The sequence below is a fragment of the Pogona vitticeps genome, chromosome 3, assembly GCF_051106095.1.
Source record: "Pogona vitticeps strain Pit_001003342236 chromosome 3, PviZW2.1, whole genome shotgun sequence".
Classification (NCBI taxonomy): Eukaryota; Metazoa; Chordata; class Lepidosauria; order Squamata; family Agamidae; genus Pogona; species Pogona vitticeps.
Window position 1 is genome coordinate 200,530,500 of NC_135785.1, and position 18,434 is coordinate 200,548,933.

At 41.4% G+C, this 18,434-nt stretch overlaps 1 protein-coding gene across 4 annotated transcripts in view; it reads left to right on the forward strand.

The window, feature by feature from the left end:
• The window catches only part of DSCAM (DS cell adhesion molecule), a 427,910-nt gene that overhangs the window by 323,604 nt on the left and 85,872 nt on the right, over positions 1-18,434 (forward strand). For all 4 annotated transcript variants that reach the window (XR_013543612.1, XR_013543613.1, XM_072994153.2 and 1 more), the window contains exons 14-16: positions 1,360-1,488; positions 13,310-13,477; positions 18,191-18,261. Coding sequence is in view for 2 of the 4 variants with exons in the window: in XM_072994153.2 (XP_072850254.1) it covers positions 1,360-1,488; positions 13,310-13,477; positions 18,191-18,261 (368 nt within the window). In the remaining 2 variants the exon portion in view is untranslated. The remainder of the gene's footprint in view (positions 1-1,359; positions 1,489-13,309; positions 13,478-18,190; positions 18,262-18,434) is intronic.

Genomic DNA, 18,434 nt, shown 5'->3' on the forward strand with positions numbered 1-18,434 from the left:
AGCTTACACACAAGATGCCAACTCCACTCAGCGCTCGCAAGCAACCTTTCTCCCAACCCCTCCTCCCAGCCTTCTCTGGCTGCAGGTTGCATGCATCAGTTCCTAGTTGCCACACAGGTACATGGGATGCCTCAGTAAACTGGGAGTCTAATTCTCTTTTACAAGGAGATTGTAGCAATATAATGATTCTGTCAGAGATGATAAAATAAATAGCTGTTCTCCCAGAATTATGGAATACCTTAGTGCATATATGCAAAGTCATACTGTGCTATTCATGTTGTGAAACTGGAATACCCAGAATCAAACAACTACTAATTCTATATTCTCTCTCTCTCTTTCTTTCTTTCTCTCTCTCTCCTCTACACAGATACACACATACAGACTTCCACTATTTTTAACCACATAGATTATTTATGTATTTAATTTTTATTTTTATCAAAGTTTATCATGTACTGGAGCTTTAAGACCTTTTGTTTAAAATTCTAAAGATATTGAGACCTCTACCCTTCTCTCTCTCTCTCTCTCTCTCTCACACGCACACACACACACACACAGACACACACACACACACACACACACCGAGTCACATGCACAAATCAGGAAGACATAGAAAAATGATCTTAATTTATTCACAATTATGGTACAGAAATCCCTCTATCGTCTCAAGGATTATTAATATTTTTTAAAAACAATATTATGGATTCTTCGTGGGGTTCTAACATAGGGTACCTGCTCAGACAAAATATGAGCATTCAGCAAGGCTGGCATCCTTTTCTCTTTCAGGGTGTATAACAACAATAGAAAGAAAAAGCTGAGAAAACTTGAAGGACCAACATATTTATTTCAGTATGAGCTTTTGAGGATTGGAAATAGATTACATTCTCTGTCAGAAGAAGTGGACTGTAATCCATGGATGTTTACACTGAAATATAGCTGTTAGGTCAAAATCCATCTAGAGGAGTGCCACATGCATAAGGGCAGTGGCACTGTAGTACTCCCCATTGCCACTCCCTTTTGTGTCACCCCAGTCACATAGTCCTTAGTGCCCCCCCCCCATTTTTTAGTGAGATTGGACATGCAAAGATGAGCCTGTGGGAAGGGTGGAAATGTTGATGCAGTCACCTGTCTGCAATCACATAAGGAACTGGACTCTGGCCTTAGTTTTCACAGCGCCACAACTTCTTTAAAAATTATTTTTCATTTATAAGTTGCATATAAGCTTTTCCTTGATCACGGAAATTGGAGTGTGGTGTGTTGACTCTTGTATTGTAAGAGACTTATATTTTCAATGCCATTCTGGCTGCTGTCACTGGAATGTTTCCTCCTCTTGACTGAAGCTGGATTTCTTTGTGTGCACAGAACCCCCAGATCCTCCAGAAATAGAAATTCGAGAGGTGAGAGCACGCAGCATTGCCCTCCGATGGACCATGGGATTTGATGGAAACAGCCCAATCACAGGCTACGACATAGAATGCAAGAACAAGTCTGGTAAGGATATGCTGGGAAGCAAGCAAGCAAACAAATAAACAGATGGGGCTCATTTTTGCTGTCATTACTCCTGAGCATGGTTAGGTCTTCGGTTTACATTTGTGCCTAAATGCATTGTACATTGTTTTATTTTTATTGTTTTAACTAACAACAGCCTGGTTCCATCCTAACCGGTCATTAGAAGAATTTTATATGAGTGAGGATTGTTTGAGTTTGTTTGTTTGTTTTCCTATCATTTTTTTCCTTTTGTATCATGTACTTGAGATAGTTAACTTTTATATTGATCTGTATGGCATTCTGGGAGCCTTTCCAACTGAGGAATGGTTCAAATACAGTATGCTGTAAGTAAGTAAGTAAGTAAGTAAGTAAGTAAGTAAGTGAGTGAGTGAGTGAGTGAGTGAGTGAGTGAGTGAGTGAGTGAGTGAGTGAGTGAGTGAGTGAGTGAGTTAGTTAGTTAGTTAGTTAGTTAGTTAGTTAGTTAGTTAGTTAGTTAGTTAGTTAGTTAGTTAGTTAGTTAGTTAGTTAGTTAGTTAGTTAGTTTAGAACAGTTTATTAAATTAGATTTAGCTCAAAGCTACATTTTATATTCCGGTGTCTTTGGCTTGGCACCACCCTATTTAAACCAAGGTAATTTCAATAGATTCATTCATAATGGGAACATAAGAGTGCTGCCTTATGCTAGGTCAGACTGTCCATCTAGATAAGTGGTTCCCAACTTTAGGTCCTCAGATGTTCTTGGACTGCAACTCCCAGAAGCCTTCACCATTAGCTGTGCTGGCCAGGATTTCTGGGAGTTGTAGTCCTGTAACAACTAGATCGTAACACTGATCTAGATGTACACAACTTTCTTTGATTAGCAGCCTCTCTCCAGGATCTTAGGCTAGAGGTCTTCCTTCTCACCTGGCTCCTGATATAATATAACTGGAAATTATGAAGACTGAAACAAATATCTTCTGCAGGCTAAATATAAATATAAATGTCTGCAATTGAAATTAAGCATCCTATTACAAGTTAAGGAAAATATGTATTTCTTTCATTATGGCCTCTTAACTCCCCATAATAAGGTTTCCTCAGAGTCTGTGCATTCTTCCTCATGGCACAGTGGTTAAACTGCTGTATTGCAGCCAAAAACTGTGCTCACGACCTGGGGTTCAATCCCAGGTAGCGGCTCAAGGTTGACTCAGCCTTCTATCCTTCCAAGGTCGGTAAAATGAGTACCCAGCTCACTGGGGGGGGGGCAATGTGTAGCCTGCATAATTAACTTGTAAACCGCCTAGAGAGTGCTTGAAGCACTATGGGGTGGTATATAAGCAGCACGCTTTGCTTTTGCTTTTGCCTTGACAATCAGACTTGCAAATTAAGCCCATATTTACCTTTCAATGACTAATCACAAACCAAAGTGAGTGAAATGCAAGATACATAATTGAGGAAAATGACATGATATGAAAAGCAGGTATGTTTACCAATGTAAGTGAACACCTCTGTTAAACATGGGTTAAGCGGACGAACTAGTTTGACCCACAGTCACTTTCAAAGCGTGCAAATTGCTTTTTAAAAAGAGCAAATATTTCAAGCCTGTAAATTATTCTCCAGTTCGATTCAGGCATTATCCCTCTATCACTGTCAACAGGATAATTCTTTCTCTTCTGGCCCCATGTGGTTGTCATTTGTGTAGTAGAGGATAATATTATATGGACTGGAAAGCAACATCAGTGGATGAGGCTCCTCCTTCAGCCTCATGTGTGCTCCTTGTTTAAGAGGAAAAGGCCCCAATAGAGCTTACCAAATTTCTTGAAGGAAACTTTCAGTGCCAGGAAAGGAAACACTCCTAGGCCCTTTTGCATACTGTCAAAATGTTATGCATATTCTGTTCTGTTGCATAAAATCACTTACCAAAGTCTTCCACCCTTCCCATTATACAAAAAGCTTTCTGGAGGCATCACTCCCTTCATTTAATGAATTTGTCTCCATTTTTTCTTATTTTACCTAGTCCTCCCTTGTCTGGCTTTTTCTGCCTTCTGGGATCACAGCAAATATGGAAGGGAATGTGAATTCTCTGTGATTATTGAATGGCCCAAATTTTAGTTATTTCTTTCTCTCTTAATTATTTTTCTCTTGTCAACAATGTGAGTCCCAGGGAGATAAGTGTCTGGGCAATCAGACTTGCAAATAAAGTTTATGTTTGCCTTCCAGTGACCAAAAACAAAACAAAACTCACTGGCAGCCATAACAGAGAGTTGTAAGAAAATACAAAGTATACTGCCCCATGGCGCTTAAAGCAGTGGTCCCCAACCTTGGGCCTCCAGATGTTCTTGGACTACAACTTCCAGAAGCCTTCACCACCACCTCTGCTGGCCAGGATTTCTGGGAGTTGAAGTCCAAGAACATCTGGAGGCCCAAGGTTGGGGACCACTGGCTTAAAGTACTCTCTGGGCAATTTACAAGTTAATTATGCAGGCTACACATCCGCCCCCCCCCCATGAGCTGGGTACTCAGTTTACTAATCAGGGAAGGATGGAAGGCTGAGTGAATGCTGAGCCAGCTACCTGGGATTGAACCCCAGCCCATGCGCACAGTTTGAGCTGCCATACAGCAGTTTAACCACTGTGTCCTGAGGCTCCTCAATATAGACATTTTTCACTACAAAAGGATGTACTGCTTCCAGTGACATATGGACAATTATCATCTACAGTAGTTTGGCCCCTACTCAGCACTGGAAGAGAGGTGGGATTGTGTCTCTATGGGGATGAGTTTGTGCCTTGAGGGCAAGACAGGAACATGGTTTTAGTGTATTGATTGATAAGCCGCAGGAGATGCTTGCCCTCCTGGTTCCCTTTGGCCATTCCTTAATAGGCAATGTTACACCTGTGGTAAGTCTAGAAGGACACTCTGGGGTTCCAGCTATGCTGAAGAGAAAACTAAAGGACATCCTTAAATTCTGGATCCAGAAAAACCTCTGGCAAAGGCTGTGCCTCTGCACTGGGAACCAAAAGATTCTCAACCTCAATATCTGCTCCCTCCAAGATTCCCTGTTCCCTCTGAGCTTCGCTGCCATCAAGACAGTAGCTGGGAGAGAAATGTTGTTGCAAGGCATCCTTGTTGTCATGCAAAGCACTTGAAGGTGGCTTGATCATTAATGGGCAATTAACAGCCATTAACTTGAGAAAAGAGGAGTCCCTCAGTTTTTGATATGGTCCTATCTAGCTGCCTACTTTTAAAGTCACCACTACATTGTTGGTCTCTCTTTCCACACATGCAGGAAGGTAGCTGTATATGAGTCACCATTCCCCCTCCACTTCATATGGTGGCCAGTTACCCACTGACATCTAAGGGATTCTGGGAGTTGTAGTTAGTGGAAGGAATTTGTTTCAGACTCTGGCAGAGAGGCACGAGCCACCCAAGAGAAAAAGAAGTGAGAGGAGGCATCAACAGCAGTAGACCCTAGTAGCCCCACTGTATTTGAACGATCATGTCTGCTTGCAGCTGGTTTTGAGCAGGAACAAAGCTCTCAGTGGTCACAGGCTGCAGAGAACCTGGCATCTTCTTTCCTAGTTGAATCCCCTATGTTTCAATATAATTCTAGAGGCAGACAGCAATATAAAGAAACAGAAGAAAAATTGTCCGTGAAGGGAACATAGCACAGCAAGAGGAAGAAATCAAGAAATCAAAAAGTTTGGGAAAAGGTTTTTATCTGTCACGGACAGGGCATCAGGTCAACTTCCCCTGTCCAGAGTCATGCCACCCATCACCAACAGGGCTTACTTACTGCACAATCCAAGGACCTCTGAGGAAGATCCACACTTATGGGCAGTGATGACTTCAGTATCTATTCAGTGGTTTCAGAGTCTGTTCGGGTCTGATTTAAAGTTGGATCCATTTCAGAGTCACAGCAGACACCTTCCAAATCAGTCTAGTTCAACCAGGGTAGTTCTGTGCAGCTTGAAGAGCTGGACTTAGGAACAGTCTGCCCTTTTCTAACTTATACCTTGCTATATTTCTTGTTAATATCCAAAGCAGTGCGTTACTGAACCAAAAAGGCTGCTTCAGCTGGGATCCCTCTCAGAACTGTGGAATGTGGGCTTGTGATCTCCCTGAGAAAACCCAACACTTCACTCATGCCTTCATCAATTGCAGCCTCATCCCAGCACTCAGCTTGGAAAGAATTAGCTAGTATCAGCTCAAACCTAAGCCTTTTCCTTGTACCCTGGCCTTTGCATATACTAGAACACACACCATAGAAGCTTTTCTCATAGAGAGGGAGAACTATGTAAGTCTCATTCACATAGTTATTGATCTAACCTAGCTTCTGTCCACCTTTATCCATCTCACTCATGCACTTAAAAGCCATTCATGACACTTTCACAATTGTATATGCACAGATATAATAAGTTCTGAGGCTTTTACTGTTCCAGATTTAGTGTAGTGAGTTGTAGTGTTCCAGAGAATCAGCATAGAGACTGAACATTCCAGTTTCAAAATCTTCCTTCAGGAGGAGTTATGTCTCTTGGTGGCATAAGACCAGATTAAGGCGATGTCTTATCACAGAATGCTGAGACGAACCTGGCCGACTTAACCTGTGGGTTGCCCCTCTTTGGTTTCCTCAAGGAAATTTCCTTTTTGCCTCAGCATCCTCAGCATCTGCAGTAAAATCACTTCCTACAAACAATACCTCCTCTTGGTGTTACTGAAGTAACATGTGTAACGCTTCAGATATTTAGTCTAAAGCGCCATACAAATGCTTGGCAGTGGATGCAGTACCAGCCAGATTGGCAACAGCAGCTGTATCAAGAGTGTAAAGAAATCGTTTCTGAAGGTGTCATTCTACACAGGACCACCGGATGGCAGAGCAAACAAACTAAATAGGTGATTGGTGTCATCTTGTTTTATATATCTGGAATTGTACACTAGGATTGTATCTTCCTCAAACAAAAGTCTAACATTTTTTTAAAAAATGAAATAAAAATACACTGCCATGTTTATTCATGCTACATTTGCTCCTCAATCCTGTCCTTTCTGAATGCATCACATATGTAAGGATGGAGTACATTTAAATAGTAAATATGAGTTTTGCAAAGTTGTGCATGAGAGGGTTTCTGATGCTAACACATGAAGGGGGAGAACAGGAAAGTGGGTTGATGGCATAATTCATCAGCCATTATTCTTAAATTATCTTTATTCTATAAAGTTAGAACCTTTTTGTTTTGGAACGAACACAGGGTTTTCCGATGTTTATTATGGGTTTTCGGGCTCTTTGGCCATGTTCTGAAGGTGGTTCTTCCTGATGTTTCACCAGTCTCTGTGGCCGGCATCTTCAGAGGGTCCTCTGAAGATGCCGGCCACAGAGACTGATGAAACATCAGGAAGAACAACCTTCAGAACATGGCCAAAGAGCCCGAAAAATCCACAACAACCATTAGATCCCGGCCGTATGAAACCTCTGCTCTGCAGGCCAGTACTCTGGGTAGTTAACAACAGAATATCTGTGAAGTTTCTCAGTCATCCAGGTGAGGTTATCTGGAAGTTTCATCCATCTGCAGGAAGACCACTGTTAACAACTGTTAATTCTCCACTCCACAATGGGTGGAGAAGGACTACAGAAGTGAGATTTTCACTCTCCCCCCCTCAACCCGGTCCTTTGTCCATATAATGAGCCTATTTGGACCAGGGGAAAGTGAAATCAACGTGAAAGATATATCAGGGGTCTCGTAACAACTCTGCTCAGACTGAAGAAGATGCTTGGATGAGTAGCGAAACATTTCAGTCTAATAAGAAAGAAGTCCAGTTGCTATGACTCAACTTCCAGTTAACAACAGAATGTACACATAAAATAAAAGCATCAGAAAACATGATAGCCTTCATGGCTCAAATTGTACAATTCAGAGTGTGTGTGTAATTAGAAGTTGACAGTAATGCCACAGAGATGCGTGTCTAAGCACTCAGACTTGCTTGTTAAGTTTGCGGTTTTCTCCCTGTGAGTAGTCACAAAATAAGGTAAGCTGCTTTGTAAGATAGAGAGAGGGAGAAAGCTCATGTTACTATGATAAGGCATCTTTCAGCACTTAAGGAATTCTCACTTCTACGTGCTACCTGTATCATATAGTTTCAGCCTGTTTCTCCTTTATGGCACAATTTTCTCCTAATTTAGCAATGCCTGAAGAAGTCAGACTTTGCAAACTCTGATATGAACAGAAGTGAGCTTCACCCTCTTCCCCCAGTCTAATGTGACATGGAATATAGTTATCTCTTAAATTTCATATTAATAGGAACTTTGAATTATTGGCTTCATGTGTGCATCCTGAAATGCAGGTTTGGGAGAAAAGACACTTGGAACTATATCTTTAAATGCTGTTTATCATGCAGGTTTTTTAAATGCACAGGAGAAGGTAGTAATGGATTTATGAATGAGCATGTAGCAAAAGCCATTTAATTAGCTGTTAAAACTAGGGCTGGAGAGTGTGTGACCCTCCAGCTGTTGTTTGGCTACAACACAGGTAAGTCATAGTGCATTGGTGAGCAATGATGGGAACTACTGTCACAATACATCTGGAATAGGGATGTGAAGAATACTTAATCAATTCCTCTTTTGGGTTGATTTAAACTGACGCAATACGATGAGGCATCTTTGAAAAAGGAATTTTCAGACCCTCTGCATTTCCTCACATCCAAAGCAAAAGCAAGACAAATAAAGTTGTTTTGTCTGCCAGGAAATGTGTACATGATATCTTGGTATCCCCTCTCTTTTTGAGAAGCACAAACACACTCACTCACACAGCAACCACAAACTGACTGTTCAAACAGATACATACTACCCATTCATTGCTTCTAATCTCCACAAGTCCATACAAACAAAGCTGCAGCTATCACAGTTCTGCTCAATTTGCACAGAAATCATTGTCATTAATTAGACTGAAAGAGATCTCCATTACACATGTCAGAATTATCGCCCCCAAGGAAGGCCACAAATTGAGTGGCCGTGAAAAGCATTGGGCAGTTTTTAAAATGCAACCACGACCACCCTCTTTTTGTTACATCCTGAGACTTTGCTTCTCTTTCATATTTGAGTTAAGTGGATGTTTCCAATTCCTTTTGGCTTTTAAGAGAAAGCTTTGGAATTTTTTCACCCTTTATGTGCAAGATATACATATCTAAACCTGGTAAGTCCACTAAAATTTAAAAACCTGGCTCTTTAGGCAGGCCTTCCCTCTAGTCAATTAACTGATTTTCTGTTTCTTAAGTATCCCATCTTGATAATGTATATAGACATTAGTTGTTAGTAGGTTTTATTACGTATGTTCTTTTATTGTGTGTTATTACTCGTGTAAACCGCCCCGAGTAGACTCTGTCTAGAAGGGTGGGGTATAAGTTCAATAAAAGTAAAGTAAAAGTAAAAAAATGATTACCCACCCTTTGCATCTTCTCTGCATGTAAAAGTCTTCATGCTTTCTTCTAATGTTTCAGTTGAGCTGTTTTGACACTCCAGAGACCCATGTTCACTATGAGGATACATATAATAGTGTTCCATGCATACTGTATAGCATGCTGTTTCTGAATGTTAGCTAATACAAGAAAAGATCTTTTAGACTGCCTTGACCCTTGATCCTGCCAGCCTTTGCTGTGTTAAACTCGGCATCTTTTTTTCTACTGGTAATACAGGCATGATATTGCAGAGTCAGACGTTACCTGGTGTTTTGAATCAGGGACACAGAAGCAATATCCCGCACTCGTATACAATAGAGTTCTTTAAGAGTTAAACAAATAATGGAAATTTTGTACATGTTACACAGCATATTTAACAACAACTACACATTAGAATACTTTCTGTCATTAACAGAGGGATAAATTAAACCCAAATGAAGAGGATTCATTAAATTAATTCTCATTCAAGTCCTATTGACTCAGTAAGTCTACTATAGTTCCACATGACACTGGATTAAATTGGCCTACCATGTATTTTATTACAGTGGTGAAATTCTGTTTGCACAGAAACATCTGGAGCGCTTTTAGCAGATCTTCCTGATTTTTTGGACTAAAGCTCCCATTAGTTGTCCTAGAAATCTCAAAAGTGCCAGGTTACCTGTCTCTGAGGTATGAATGATCTGAAGACTAATTGTCTAAACTGGTGCAGCTGGAATTATTCTTTGTGCATATGATTACTACCATATTAGAAGAAGTAGAAGTACAGATTTTTGTTCAGAGATCTATTTTAGTTGGCATTCTGTCTCTCTCTCTCACACACACACACACACACACATAGACACAGAGGGGGGGGAGAGAGAGGGAGATGCAAAGGGAAAAATATTTTTTTAAAGGAATGGTGTTTCACACTTGTGGAACAGCTTCCTTATTCTTTTTTGATTCATACTTGTCCCATGGCTCTAATGGTCAGGAAGGAATCCTTGCTTGATCTGTGGGATGGAACATGATATAGAAGACATGTGGCAATGCTTACAAAAAATAAAATAAAAATAAATGCTGAACTTTCTTCCATTTGCTCAATATTTCCCAAAAAATTCTATCTCATCTCTTTAATTAATAGTTGTAATAGCCCATAGACTTGTTCCAGAGTACAGTGGTGCCTCGCTTAACGAGTGCCCCGTTTAACGAAAAAATCGCATAGCGATGGCTTTGTTGCCATCGCTTTTGCGATTGCACAACGATCTTGCCTATGGGGAAAAATCGCTTTGCGATTTTTCCCCATAGGCACCATTTTTCCCCAGCTGAGCCGCGGGAGCTTTGAAGCCCCGCTGCTCAGCTGGGGGAAAATGTCGGCAGTGGGCTGCGGCCTCGGAAGGACCCCGAAGCCACCGTCCCCTGCCGACAATTCCCTTCCGAGCTCCGGGGACAGGCTGGGGGGTGGACCGGGAAGCTTGAAGCCTCTCTGCGCCGCCTACCCCGGCCATTCCCGGACTTCCAGAAGTCCGGGAACGGCCTGGGTAAGCAGCGCGGGAAGGCTTCAAGCTTCCCGATTCACCCCCCAGCCTGTCCCCGCCGCTTAAAGCCTCCTTGCGCCGCCTACCCAGCCCGTTCTCAGACACCTAGGTGTCCGAGAACGGGCTGGGTAGGCGGCGGGGGAGGCTACCGGCATCGGGGACAGGCTGGGGGGTGGACCGGGGAGCTTGAAGCCTCTCCGCGCCGCCTACCCAGGTCGTTCCCGGACTTCCAGAAGTCCGGGAACGACCTGGGTAGGCGGCGCGGAGAGGCTTCAAGCTCCCCGGTCCACCCCCCAGCCTGTCTCCGCCGCTTAAAGGGTAACCGCAGCGGCTACCCCAGCCATGGCCGGACTCTAGGGAGTCCAGCCATGGCTGAGGTAGCCGCCATGGGCCAGATCCAAGCTGCGGGGGGGAGGGAAAAAACCGGATAATCCGTTCCAGTTGGAACGGATTAACCGGTTTTCAATGCATTCCTATGGGAAATGGTGCTTCCCATAACGATGTTTTCACATAACGTTTTTTTTTTCTGGAACCAATTAACATCGTTATGCGAGGCACCACTGTAGTTAATTTCCACAGAAACAACTTTCAGAGCTGATATGTCTTTAAAGCATTCCTGTGGTAATTGCCAGCTCACCTCTCCACATCGCATACATGCACAGTAAGTAGAGCAGAAATATAAGATTGTTTTCTTCTGTCTGGATTTGCTTGAACTAATTAGTCTCCAAGAGCTGATTAGGATGCTAATTAGTTCTCTATTTTTAGGCACAAACCATTGTTTTACAGGCAAAGCTAGTGTATGGGCAGTTCTACATAATACATGTACATGTATGATAGCCATAAAAAGTTCAATGGACTCAGATGGTACATGTTCTAGTATCATACAATGGTTCTTTTAGATAGGAAAGTGTGTGTTCTGTAATGTATGTATAATGCAGTCCTCTAAATGTCTACTCAGCAGCGAAGTAAGCCCTGTTGAGTATGTATGGAGAAGATTGTGTTCTCAGGTACAGATATATAGGATTGTTGTCTCAATCTGCTCTTCTCTTCAAGAATGACTTCTTTACACCTGAACACTGTGATAATCTGAAGCTATGAGACACTCTGAAGGTGACTGAAAGCTACTAGACTATTGATATGTCTTACAAAGTGGAATGTAATTTGTTACTCTTAAAGGTGCCATGACATTATTTTTTTATTTTGTTTTTGAAACAGACCAACGCAGTAACCTTTTAGAAAACTACTAGATTTATAATAAATATTTATACAGATGTACCGAAACACATTGAGATGCATACTAACACATACAAACAGAAAGATGACTATTATAGAAGATAGTTACTTGTTCATTTTCGTGCCAGCTTCAAGGTGATGACTTTGACATATAAGGCACTAAGCGGTTTGGGACCTCGATATCTGACAGAACATCTCCTCCCAATGAGATCTGCCTGACCTACAGTGGTGCCTCGCATAGCGATCGCTCCGTATAGCGATGAAATTGCTTTGTGATGGATTTTTGCCATCACAAGAGCGATCGCTTTGCGATGGTCCCTATGCGGAAAATTCACTTTGCGATGATCGCAGGGAAGCAATCATCACAAAGTCCTCATTTTTGGCCGGCTGATCAGCGGTTTCAAAATGGCCGCTCGCTGTTTTGCCGCGCTTTAGAGGCACCGAAAATGGCCCCTCCATGGAGGATCTTCACTTTAAGGTTAGTTTTTAGCCCATAGGAACGCATTAATCAGGTTTTAATGCATTTCTATGGGCTTTTTAATATCGCTTAGCGATGAAATCACTTAGCAGCGATTTTTGCTGCACAGATTAACATTGCTAAGCGAGGCACCACTGTATTTGATCTTCTCAGGCAGAGAGGTTGAGACCACTGACCCTGAAAGAGGCCTGGAAGGAGAAGACTGGAAACCAGGCCTTTTCAGCTGTCACTCATCACATCTGGAACGATCTCCCACCTGATACTCATCTGGCCCCTTCACTGGGAATTTTTAAACGGTCTTTGAAGTCCTGGCTTTTTAGGCAGAATTTCCCGGACTTGACATCTGAATGTCAAGTTCAAGAAACTGCACACTCCGGTGTTTATTTCTGTTCTGCCACCTTACCTCTTAATCATTTATATCTATGTTGGTTTTATTTTATGGTGTGTCTCTTATTTATGTTTAGACTTTTGATTTGTGTTTGGTTTTGCTTTACTTTGAGTCTATACCTACTGTTGATAGTTATAATTTGACGTATGTCTTTATTTGGTGTTCTAATTATTATTAATTTTTTTGGTATCGTGGTAAACCAGCCAAATGGGTGGTATAGAAGCTGAACAAACAGACAAACAAACAAACAAACAAACATCAATTTCTGTGTGAATCTATTTTCTATTATCGGTTGAATGTTGTTTTCCCATTTAATATAGTCCATTGTACCTGTGTTATCCACTTTTGAAACCATGTTTTGTTTGTTACAGTAGGACCCCTGTATCTTCAGGATCAGTATTCATTGATACACTTATCTGTGGGCTGAAAATATTAAAAATCTAAAAGAAAAAATCCAGAAAATAATTATTTTCCCATGTATTACCAGAACTGGCTACTAGAGGGAGTCAGAGACCATACTAAGAATCCTTGTTCTTGAAGAGTACATAGGATGACCTCTGGTCCCCTCTAGTGACCATTTCTGTTAATGTGCATGATTTTTTTTCTGAAATATTTTTCTTTTACCATGCAGTGTGTAGCATTTGCTATTATCTGCAGTTTTCACATCTGTGGGGTGGGCTTGGGACCAATCTCCTGCAGATATGAAGGGTCCTGCTGTATTCTGATAAAAAAAGAAAAGAAGAAAGGAACAGAGGAAGATTGATGATCTTTCCCACATTTTTCATTAAATAGATTCTTGGGATTCTGTCCAAAGAACCAAAGATGTTTCCCCACAGCTGAACCAGGCCACAATCATTGACCTTCATGCTTCCTCTACCTACAACATCCGCATGTATGCAAAAAATCGCATTGGCAAGAGTGAAGCCAGCAATGAGCTCACCATTACAACTGATGAAGCAGGTATGTTCTATATACTGGGCACAGTTAAATCTAACCCTTTGTATTATCCATTGTTGGATTTTTTTTAGTTTAATTTATATCCCGCCTATCTGATCGGGTCAGGACCACTCTAGGCGGCTACTTGGCATACTTGGCATTTTTAACACATTGATACCAGGCTAAAGATGTCAAGAAATCTTTTTAGGTTACACATTGTTTAGGCTGCTAAGAAAATTCCATAGTAGCCTAAGAAGACATTGTGGTAATATTTTATAAACACAGCAGTCTAGTGCCTAGGTTTCATCTCACATGCAAGTTCTTCAAATAAACAGTAGTCTTACACAGGCTTGAACCTAAGCTAGTTTAATCCTTCTTTCTGGCCTTAGTGACTTGGTTGAGAAGGAAACCGTAAGCATAAGGCCATGTAGTGGTGTTCCTATGTAATTTTAGATCTTAGTATTTACCTTAAGGGCTGTATGTGGCCAAATCTCCTCCATCCCCCTTTTGCCATAGCTGCTACTAACAGAATTATGCCACTAGAATTTGGTAGCAACTCAAACATCTTTTTTGGCTTTTTATTTAATCTCCCATGACTGCAGCAGTAACTACATGTTTCAGAAAACCCACAACAAGTTTTTTTTACTATGGGCTATCTGAAAACTGCCATGAAACTGCCTGTTTCACACATCCTGCTTACATAGAATCTTTACATTAAAGTGGGACATGGAGCAGTGCCCGGTCAAGAGGCTAGCCACTGCCAGGAGCCTTCCTGCTACTTCTGACAGTTGGGAAATGTGAAATGACTGAAGTTGCTGTGAAGCAACAACTTTCTTTACTTACAACAGTCTTTCTTGGAAGTATAGGTGTGGCTTGACAGCTGAATCTTACTACAATGTCAAAAGAACAGCATTTCTAACCGTAACTTAAAAGAGCCATGTGGCATGCAGAACTCCACCTTCCTAGGGAGAAGTGAAGTATCTTGGTGTTGGGTGGGAATTAAGGGTGTCAAGAAATAAAATGAGATTGGAATATTGGTGTGCTAAAGAAGGGGAAAGCATGACTTCACAGAAAGTACATTTCAGCGTAGATTAATCACTATAAGTGAGCTTCTTAACTGAAAATAGTAACAGTGGAAACTTGGGTTATTAGTAGCTGTAATTTTATGACAAGTTTCTGTGCCTTTAATTTAAAAGCAGATTAAATTCAGAGTTAAGAAGATACATAGCACAATGAAACTATGTAAACAGGCAATGCATATACAGACTATATTGTGACATATTCTGCATCCTTCACAATTTTCCACTTACATTCTTCTCATCCTGTTCCTCCCAGGCAGCATTTACGTTACCTGTCAACTTGACTAATGCCTGTTTTGTGTACATTCTGTATTCCTTATTTTTATCTTCAGTGGTGTGCAGTATATCTGTAGCCAGAAAATTCAACCACAAAACATCTAGATATATGTATTCTTCGGTGTATAGGGCAAAGATATGCAACTGATTCTTGGAACTAGACTTGGTGAAGCCACACAGCTCTGGAACAGAGGAGCAAAAATCTGTGAGAAGAAAGGACAGAAAATATGGAAGAATTGCTGGAAATGTGTGGCGCTGTAACTAACCAGAGTGGCTATCATTACGTACATTGCCTTAGTCATATAACTATTACATTTCTATACCACCTAGTATTAAAGCTCAAAAAATAAAGTGAGATCGTAAGTAGAAGATCAGTAAAATGTAACATAAAATCTAAAACAAAAGATGTTGTTGTGGACTAAACTCAATATGAAACCAATTGCCAAGGACAACACCTGTACAAGAATTTTAAAAGCACCAATGTATTATCCAAAGGGTTTATAAACCCTGGAAGAGTATTGACCCAGTGCTGAGAAGACCTCAGTGATTGTCAGCCTTCCATAGGGTTGGCATACACACATTTGAAACTGACCAGCATAAAACCCTGAAATTGGCCAGAGAAATAAAATAGTAGGAAGGCCCTCTGAAGAATAATTTCAGGCTCAAGTGTGCAGGGCAATCAAAGGTAATCTTGCTCAGCAAATCAGCAAGGAAGGAGGGACATGCACACACACTAGTGCTCAGCATTTCTCCCCACTGTTGCTGTAGAAACTTTTCAGTCTCCATGATAGTCCTGGAAGGATTCCCTTGATGGAGCAAAAAAGCCAGCAATCACCAGAATTGAAATCCTGCATAGCATTGCCAATGAGAGGAATGCCAGCTCTTGCTTTTCAACAACATTTGGAGGGCTACACTTGGGGTGTTTGAAGCAGCAAAGGGTGCTTCAGAGGGCAGGTAGGAGAGGCACAATTCTGCCATCTGAGGCAAATGCCTCACTTTGCCTAATGGATGGGCTAATTCCCTCGATAATACATGTGGATACAGAGCAGTCCAATGATTCTTCTTTTCTCCTGTTTAATCAATAATATTTCTTATCTGTGGATTTTCATTTAGCTGAAAATTTACATGGCAGCGCAATCAACTGGACTTAATTTGCAGATTAGCTTCTCCATTAATAATGTGCAACCTGAACGTCACATTATATTCTCTGCTGCTGTGGCCTAGTTTTTTGATGATTGACCCTTCCTTTTGCTCTCATTACGAAGCCATCCATTCTGAGTGAAAGGTCAATTACATGAAGCCATCCTCAAAAGCTCCAGATTTATTCAGGGTGAAATCAGAGGAGAGAAGGCCAAGGCTTCAGTGAAGCCACAATATTTGTTGCCTTGGTATCAGCTGGGAACACATTCACAGAGCATGGAAGTGCCACCATTTGTCATTGTTTATTTTAGTTCATTGCTTTTACCTCAGGCGTGTTAAATGAGTATGGATTCCCCAACATCTGAGAGATGCCTGAGGGCAGAGAATGTAATGAAGGCTTTACAAAAACAACGTAATTAAATATTAAGCAGAAAGAGGGGACAGGAAGAAGGGAAGCCACCCTGGCAAAGGTGTGCACTGTATATCATACACTCCTGTGGCTGCAGGCTGTTAGCATCTTTAATTCAAAGAGAACATACGAAGAGAGCTCCTCCAACAAGAGAAAAAAATGTATAATATAGACTGCCCTGTTGTTAAGTTGCTGCTACCATTTTTTGGCTCTTAGGCCCTTCATCTGTTCCTTATAATGAATAATGGTAGCAACTCTCCATAACAAGGAATGGAATCACACATAGAGCCTATTCTAAGAGCAAAAGCTCCTTACTGCAGTAGCTCATAGCCAATATGTGGCGGCAGGAGTGGGAGGGACTGCAGGAATGGGAATGAGGGCATACATGGGCGATGGGGAGAGGGGTTTGTCCTACGTTCCCAGTAGGATAGCCATTTATTACTATCGCTATTATTATTTTGACTTATATACCACCCTAGAGCACTCTCAGGGCAGTTTACAATGTAATTATGCAAGTACAGTGGTGCCTCACTTGATGACGTTATTTCGTTCCAGCGAAATCGCTGTAGAGTGAAAACATCGTCAAGCGAAGTAAAAAGCCCATTGAAATGCATTGAAAACCGTTCAATGCATTCCAATGGGCTGAATACCTGCTCGTCCAGCGAAGATCCTCCATATGGCAGCTATTTTCGGGTGCCTGTTAAGCAAAAAATGCCTCCTAAAAACAGCGGGGAGCCATTTTGAGCAGCCGGTGGCCATTTTGAAAACCTGACGATCAGCTGTTTTGATCGTTGTAATGCGAAGAATCAGTTCCCGAAGCAGGGAACCAATCGTCGCAAAGCGAAAAAAACCCATTAAAACATTGTTTTGTGATCACAATTGCAATCACAAAAACATCGTAGTGAAGCGGATTCATCGTTATATGGGGTAATCGTTAAGTGGGGCACGGCTGTAACACTTTGTCTCACAGCAAGCTGGGTACTTATTGTACCAACTTCAGAAGGATGGAAAGCTGAGTCCATCTTGAACTGGCTACTCAAACCCATCAGGTCAGACTCAGGGCATGTCAACCTCTGTGCTACAGAGCTCACATTTATTTACAGATCACCCAACAGGAAGGCAAAACAATGAAACCGAGTGGCATAAAACTGCATATGCTAGTTTATATATTTTATAATTTAAACAAAATTGCCCTGCATCTCTCTCAAGTGGAGAAAACAGTGACCAGATGATCTCTGTGTATGCTCAGTTTGCTGTCCAGGTGTTCATGATGAATAAGCCGTTTAAAGTTGCTGAACTTTCTCCTTATGGTTATCTTGAAATCAAATTTGAAATGATCTGTCCTTTAACATGGAGGACACATCAAGAGGAGGATTGGAAGACCTTCAAATGGAATACTGAGCTCCCTAAAAAAAGGACATGCCAGTCATAGATGGTAATTGCATGGGGAAAAATACCTGAATATAATGCAACATTCTCCCTAAGCTGTGCATGCATGTGCTTGCCCAGAGCTCCATCAGGGCCGCACATGGGCAGCCGGCAGCCAGTTTACTTCCTGTTTTGAATGAAGCCCCACCTACCTGCGCTGCACAAGGAGCAAGTCTCCCACACAATGAGACAGAAAATTAGATGGAACATTGGACTAATTGTTTGTGGTTTTTATTATTGTTCATTCTGTTGTGCAGCTACAATTTGGAAAAAGTGCCACTTTCTATATACCACAGTCTTAGAGTATATGTTGCACATTGTATTGTTACATTTTGTATGGTTTTTTTTGCATTGTTTCCAAGAGAATTGCTTGGCATGTAGATTCATCTATTCATCTCTTATCAGCTCCTGATGGACCACCTCAAGATGTGCAACTGGAGCCCATATCTTCACAGAGCATTCGGGTAACGTGGAAGGTAAGTAAATAACACATACTGAGGGGGTGGGGAACCTAGCCTCTTAAACTTTTTGAAGATGTTGTCTTGTTGTGTTACAGAATTATAAGCCCATGAGGCAAACAAAAAAGGAGAAACATAGGAAACATAGCAGACTTTTGGTGCATTGGATAAACTGCAGTACTGCAGTCAAG